The sequence below is a fragment of the Clytia hemisphaerica genome, unplaced genomic scaffold (genome assembly GCF_902728285.1).
Source record: "Clytia hemisphaerica strain Z4C2 unplaced genomic scaffold, Clytia hemisphaerica genome assembly, whole genome shotgun sequence".
Taxonomy (NCBI): domain Eukaryota; kingdom Metazoa; phylum Cnidaria; class Hydrozoa; order Leptothecata; family Clytiidae; genus Clytia; species Clytia hemisphaerica.
Window position 1 is genome coordinate 95,170 of NW_027104383.1, and position 7,451 is coordinate 102,620.

Here is a 7,451-nt window from a genome sequence, read left to right on the forward strand (position 1 = left end):
GAGCGGTACCATACTCTTGTATTAGAATATATGCTCGATAGCCCAATATAGAATTTCATTGCTCGATAACACAGCTTATAATAATTCCTTGCTTCACAACGCAAACAATTACATTGGTTGTTTTATAACACACACAATGCTATTCCTTGCTCGACAACACACCCAATGCTATTCCTTGCTCTACAACACACCCAACGCTATCCCTTGCTCCACATTACACTTACTGCTATTCCTTGCTCCACAACACACCCAATGCTATTTCTTGCTCCACAACACAACATATGCCATTTTATGCTGGACAAAACACCTAATACTTTTCATTGCCCCGCAACACACCAAATGCTATCCCTTGCTCCACAACACACCCAATACTTTTTCTTGCTCCACAACATACCCTATTCAATTCCTTGCTCCACAATATGTCTTAATCAATTCCCTGCTCCAGATGACACTGAATGATGTGACATAACGGCTACATAATACACAATATCAACGTTTAAAACTAAAGTTCCAAACGCCGACCCTTCAAGAAGCTGTTTGCTAGACTTAAAAATAAGTACACATGTACAGCTTCCTTAAAAAATTCTTTTTCAGACATTAGACAAAAAAGCAAACTTAACGAGAAATGAAGCGTCCATAATTCCCCTTTGATGCGAGGTGGTGATAAAAAAGGGCTTTTTTGCTGAAAAAAAATTGGAAAAGGAAAAAGAAAAGAGATAATCGTTCATCTTTTTTCAATTTTTGATTTTTTGTTAAACAGTAACTAAAAACATTTTCTTTTTCCATTTCTTAAAAAACAGTTCCTGGGGAGGGTAGATTTCCTATTTGTTAAGTGGACAGTCTGGCCATCTGCTTTTTGTCTTCAAAAATGAAAAATGAGTATAAAAATCTGTCATCTGCGACCAATCAATTCTTCTTTCTAATTTTTTATTACAAATCGAAAAAAAAAATTGTAAAAGATGACGTCAAAAAGAATTTAGAAACAAATTTTTACATTTTCTTGGAAAAAAGGGACCATTCCTTAAAATAAGGCGGATGCAAACCTTAACAGCCGACGGGGAAGTACCAAGGGAGTTCGAAAGACGGACCTACCTGACAGGAACCAATCTTTAACCTTAAACAGTGAGACACTGTGAGATAAAATTTTGACGAGATGTAGATCCTGATTGACAAAATCCAGACTCAGGCAAAATTTGTACCTATCTGACAGGTATCTGACAAAACAGGTATCTTCAAAATTTTGTATTTTTTCTAAAGCCAAACCTGGAAAGAGTAGAACGAACAAAGTGTCAATCAGTTTGTCAATCGGTTTTCAAACTTAGTGACCTTTATCTTATCATATATTTTCGATTTGGCTTTAGCTTTTATCAAGCTCTAACTCGACAATTCTAGTAGACAAGAAAGTCGATTCAGTTGACAGAAAAAACCTTAAATTTCACCCCATTTTGAAAATTTTATCAAAAATTATCATGGACTAAATATACATCCATGTCTATAGACATTTAAAAACTGACTGATTTGTCACCAGAATATTGATACAGGGGTGATTATGCAAGGCTACTTTGCTTTGTACAATACCCCGTTCTCGTTCAAGTCGTCTACATGGGATTTATCTCCGGTAGCAAAGACATCTTGATTAATTATAGCAGATCTTCCCCCAATATTAGACTAGGGTAAAATAATTAGATATCAAGTTTTATCAGATATTCGGATGGCGGATTGGCGGCCGCCCACGCTAAAGCTCTAAAGGAGCGGGTCAATTTCCCATCGGAGATAACTGATAGTCTGCCTTTGATGTGCTGCATCCTCAGTCGGGTTAAGTTACCTTTGCACGTTAACCTGAAAATGTTTCAGTTTGACCCACCAATCCCCAAAAACGAGGACTGGGATACCAGAAAACTTTCCCGATCTTCAGCCGTAGCGTGTCGGATGAAAATTTATGCATCTGGGTGCCAGATAATCCTAAGTTACACCCACGTTTGTGTCTCCTCTACAGGATCATTTGTCGTCCTTGTCCTTCTTAGTTCCCCTCTAAATTCCAATAGCAAATCCGTTTTACAAATGAGATAAAACTGAAGGGGGAACAAGAACAAAATTTCAAAATAAACTTTTTGTTTTTGTGGTCAGTGTTTTCCTCCTAAAGGGGTTTTAACCGATAACAATTCAATGTCTATCCCTTTATGTTTTCTATATACTTTTGTTTTCGAAAAAAAAAAAATTTTAAACTGTTGTTATTATTTTGAAGTAGGAAAAGGAAAATAAAAGAAATTTGAAACAGAAATAAAAATTATGTCAATTTTTCTTGTTTTAAAGTTATTTTTTCTGTTTTAGAATAAAAATATACCAAATAAAATGACAATAAAAACATTATCATGGGGCTCATATTTACAAAAGAATTCATAAAATAAATTATGAATAAATTTTTTTGGGTGAATTTCGACAAAAATGTCAGTAGTTTTATTTACGATATAACGAACGATATGGCGCTGTTAGATAAAGGTCATGCTCTGTATCAATTTGAAACGGGCGCCGGGCGTTTCCCACGCCCCTCTTCCACCTCAGTTCCTCCTCCATAGGCAAATCCTCTGAATGGTGACGTTGACGTTTTGAATTATGTAAACGTTTATAAGAAGGTGGGTGTGGCTGGAAAGGGCGTGTCCGAGGCGAAATGTCCGATAAAGTTTCTAGGTAGTCGGATCTTTTTGCAGAATTATCATAAAACATGTTTCTCGTTGCAGAAAATCTTCTTCGGAAGTTGTGGTCAAAAGCATGAGACCTTGTCTCGGGTGGGTGTGGTTCTGGAGTGTTTCTTTTCGAATACAAATTTGGGGTGTTATATAAAGGAGTAAGTAAAGCTACTCTTTCTCTATGATAATGCGCCATTTTGATGTGATGTTCAAGTATCGGCGATACGACGTCGCGATGTGGCTGCGCCATAATGTCCCCTTCACCGAACTCGGATGAATAGTAAGGAGAAGTAAGTCTTCTGTTGATTACAAGCCTGTTATTATAGCCTTCACTGAAATACATATCGTTCTCGACTCCTGATAAAGGATTGAAGTATCGTTTCCCAATTGCCGGTAAATAGACGCGTTCATTTTCGTAAACTCGTTGTGGTTGTCGGCTCTCGTACATTTGTCTCGGAGACTGTCCGGAATTTCCACTCTCTGTCCGAATATTTTGTGAAGCACTGCTCATGTTATCTTCTTGTTCATACTCAGGAGTTTCCTCTCCTCTAAGAATGTTATAATTGTTGTTTACATTGTTGTTAGGGTAATTCAAAATAGTACCCTCACTATGGTAGCTTCTGTTAGTGTGATCACTATGGACGCCTGAATCTGTATCCCGTGTTTCTAAGGGATCCAGAAGATGCGGATCAAATTGTGGCTGGATTTGTTGTTGCTGTTGTCTTCCACGATCTAGAACTAATAAATCTATCTGTCGGTAGGATCCTTGTGTTTTAATTGTATCAGAGGATTCCCCTGTTTGTGGTGTTTGATTTTTGGGTGGTGATAGTTGGATTGGTAAATCATCAGATTGGGTCGCTGCATCAACCGTTAAAGGCTCTTTCAGTGGGACTGTCGGTTGCAACTGTTGTGTATTATTTTGAGTGTCATTTTGTTTTTGTTTTTCGGCCCATTCTGGCGTATTGATTTCCAAGACTTCACGGTCGTACACGTCAAGTTCGACTGAGCTTGTATTTTCTCTTACTTTGTTATAAAAATATTGTCTTTCGAAGGTATGTTTGCGATTTTCCTGTAGAACAGCTTGTAGGTCCGCATCAGCTACTGGTGTCCCTGAAACTTCATCTTCCGTTTTAATTCGTTTGAAGATTCCTTGGCTTTCTAAGGGCGTCATACAATCTCCACTGGTAGGTTTGGAGTCTTCTTTCGAATCCTGATCAACATTTGAGACTTCCTTTTCTTCATCTTCATCTAAACTATCATGAAGAGCTTCTTCATTTTGTTGGAGAGCGTCGTTTAATTCTGGTGAATTGGTCTCTTCTTCCGTAACAACTTCTTTTTCCTTATGTAAAAGCTCTCTGTTACCACTCTTGTGTTCATTTTCTGAGTTCTTTTCTTCGTCAGTCGTGCCCGTTTCTGTTGCTATTTTATTTGATTTGGAAACATTGTTTTTAACTGTTTCGTCTTTCTCTGATTTCACTAGCTCGCCCGATGCAAGTGGCGTTGGTTCTTCGTAAACAGACATGTTAGCCAAGTTTCCTGTCACTGTTTGAAGAATCTCTTCCAATCCGCCATCAGTGTCCTTGTTCTCTTGAGTTTCACTTCTGTCTGATTTAATAGCTGAATTTGGAGCTGACTTTTCCTCAAATACTGTCGGAAGCTCTGGCATTGTAATCAAAGACTTTCGTCTAGTTTTGAGTTTATTAGACGGTCCTGGTGCCGAATTATTAAAATTCGTTGTCGGTGTTGGTGTAGAGGACTGGATGGGGGCATCAGCGCTCTCGTTTGGTTCAATGTTTGAGAAGAAGACACCGCTATTGACATCGAGTGTTTCAAATGTATTGTTAGCGGATGTTGTTTGACATGCAGCTTGTAAATAACTATCATCGTCGTAATCAGAATCATATTTTAACGATTCGTTTGTCTTGGGTCGTTGCTGTTGGAGACCAGGTTGATTCATAATGGCGGGTGTGTAGCGCAACATACTGTCTGACATACTCATTTTGCTTGTATCGGTGCTTTTGCGTGGGCTATCATCATTCGGTGTGGAGGTCTCGAACTTTATCATGGAATCGGAGTTCTCATACTCCATACTGATTTCCCGAAACGGGACACGTTCTCCCGAACTGACATCATGATGGTAAAAATCATTCACCTCTAACAAGCGCATGCTTTCTGTTATTCTATTACTAGTCTCAGACTCCTCTAAAAGATCTTCAAACGAGATATGTTTGTGACTAACATCAGATGAGTCAGCTTCGAGTTTATCAACTGAGGACGAGCTTCTGAACACCTTCTTAAGCTTCGGTGTAGCAAGCGTATCGAATTTATCCATATGGTTGCAAGTCGATGAAAAACAATTCTTGCATAAAAGTCCTGTGCTCTTATTATACAAAAATGAAAGTCTGGTCGATGTCCGTCCTCCCATGTTAGCCATGAAACTTCGATTGGTTGTTTCGGTACTGGGAATAATGAAACTGGAATCTTTTTCATCAAAACCGTCTGGTAGGTTATATTGTTGTTCATTTTCCGGCTGTTTAGTACGATGTGAAGATTCAGTACGATCTGAGTTCCACTCGTTATTATTGTTGAAGATATAATTACGTAACATATTCGCTGTTTGTGACATATCATTTGTTTCGTCAAGTGAAATACGGAAATTGTATTTATTTTGTGGATGGTGCGGAACTAATCCGGAACTCATTTCAAGATAACTCGGACTTGTCCCTTGGAAGCTTGCGGTACTGTCATTTAAGTTTAGCGGTAGATGGAATATAGGCCTGTTGGGATTCCTTTGATTTGGCGCCGGGTCAACTTCAGCGCTGCTCTTTGTAACGACGATATTATTTTGGCCGGCAGGTCCCCATCCGTTGCGGTATAAACTAACGCTATCTTGGTGTCTTAAACCGGTTGTTTTAACTAATGCTACTTTCTTGTGGTCGGTGGGAGGTCCAACAGGTCGTGGCGGCTTTTTTGCCAATGGTTGCTTACTGATTGATACAGCTGTCTGGATGGGAGTATTTTTGGTGATTGGCTCCTCGGCTATTTCTTTTTCACGAGAGTCCTCTTCTTGTGTCGGTTTTGACGGAATTTTGATCAGCTCCTCATTTTTTGTCGTGGTTTCTTTCTTTGAAACAGTTACTGATTTGTTAGTTTTCTTTGTCGTTTTTGTTGTCGAAGTTTTCGTTTTATTTGCCGTTGTTTTCTCATCTTTTTTTGATTTGTCCGAAGACCCAGATAATGTTCGTGTTATTTTACGGTCAGGTTTCTTTTTGGTTTTAGTGATTCCCACAATGCCAACATCTTTTTTCGCTGCTGTCTTCTTTGGTTTTTTATTTGTGGTTGCTTTAGCATTACTGGCAACTGTACTTTTGCGAATAGATTTCGTTTTCGTTGGTTGCTGTTTAACAGTCATTTCTTTCTTCTGTACTGACAACATAATAAAAGATTTCTCGTATCTTTTCGTTTATATAAAGTCATATAAATTTGCTTCTTCTCCGTTTTTTAGTCACTAATAACTATATGTTAAAATGCTTAAAACAGCAAGAAGCAATCGCTTTGTCAACTTGGTAACCAAATAAACACATAACGGTAAAATTTGATGTTAAAAAATAACCAGTGAAAAAATTTCTTTCAATGTGAATGAATTCGCGAATGATTTTTCAATTCATCTTCTTATATTATCGTGTATCTATCCCTTGGTTTCCCTATTTTCCCCTCAAAAAATGTTTAAATCCCTTCAATGAATAAAGGAAGATAGAGACAGATTATGGAATAACTAATCAAATTGAATTTCAATTTTTTAGTAAAATATTTATAATTTACTGTGTTTGAATTTTTGATTCCCTCGTTTCACTCATTAACCCTATTCAATTTTAAATCATATATTATTGAATCCTGAACTTTTTATAATCTAAAATCTTTCCCTTGACTGACTGTATTTTTAATTTATGGAAAAAACTCATCATAACCGCAAAATATCACGGGGCAACAAACAAAAATTTGATAACATAAATTATAAATTTCTGCCAAATTCACTCTATAGGAAGGCTGACGATATTCTTTACAAATAGCTTTGACCAGTTTTACTAATTTATACCAAACCTTAGGAAATAGATACCAACTTTTGATTTATTGATCAGAATTTGCGCAATATTTCCAAGGAAGGGTCATTTTGTGGTTCTATATGGGATCCTACATTCTTGATGCAGTAAAATCTAGTCTGCAGTCGTCAAAGTCTAACACCCCCTTCTCACAGACCCACTGGAAAAATTGTCCAAATATCGTCCCGGTGGGAAATTATCCATCCAATTTTTGTCCCCACTGATAATAATCAAACAAACCAATCCTCACTGCAAAATATTATACACCCCTGTGTCACAGACCCATTGGGACACCAGCCCCTCTTGGAAAATTTGATAAAAATTTCGTCCCCGGTGGAAAAATATCCTAGAATTTCAGCCCCACTGGGAAATTGACTTTGATTTCATCCCCATTCGAAATTCAATGTTTAAAAATTGTACTCCAAAACCATCCCCACTGGATTTTTTAACCTTGGAACAATAGAATTTCTATCTCCATTGGGGTTTGAATAGGAATTTTTATTCCCACTAAGGAAAAAAATTCCATTGGGGCTGTGAAACAGGGGTGTTATTATGCTATTTTCACATCCCCAATGAAACTTCTGACTTGAAAACAAAAGAATTGAAATCCCCAGCCATAAAAAATATGGGAATATCAATCCCCATCGAGTTTCAGTCAATTATT

General features: G+C 37.5%; 1 protein-coding gene across 1 annotated transcript; it reads right to left on the bottom strand.

Moving 5' to 3' along the window:
* Positions 1 to 2,457: 2,457 nt before the first annotated feature.
* Positions 2,458 to 6,099, bottom strand: LOC136819217 (general transcriptional corepressor trfA-like). Its single transcript, XM_067075437.1, has one exon. It carries the CDS (start codon positions 6,097 to 6,099, stop codon positions 2,458 to 2,460), a length of 3,642 nt encoding a protein of 1,213 aa, XP_066931538.1.
* Between the last annotated feature and the right edge of the window lie 1,352 nt (positions 6,100 to 7,451).

What these genes read in the sequence shown, in the direction of transcription:
- LOC136819217 (XM_067075437.1), bottom strand. Translation starts at nt 6,099, where the DNA reads ATGACTGTTAAACAGCAACCAACGAAAACGAAATCTATTCGCAAAAGT.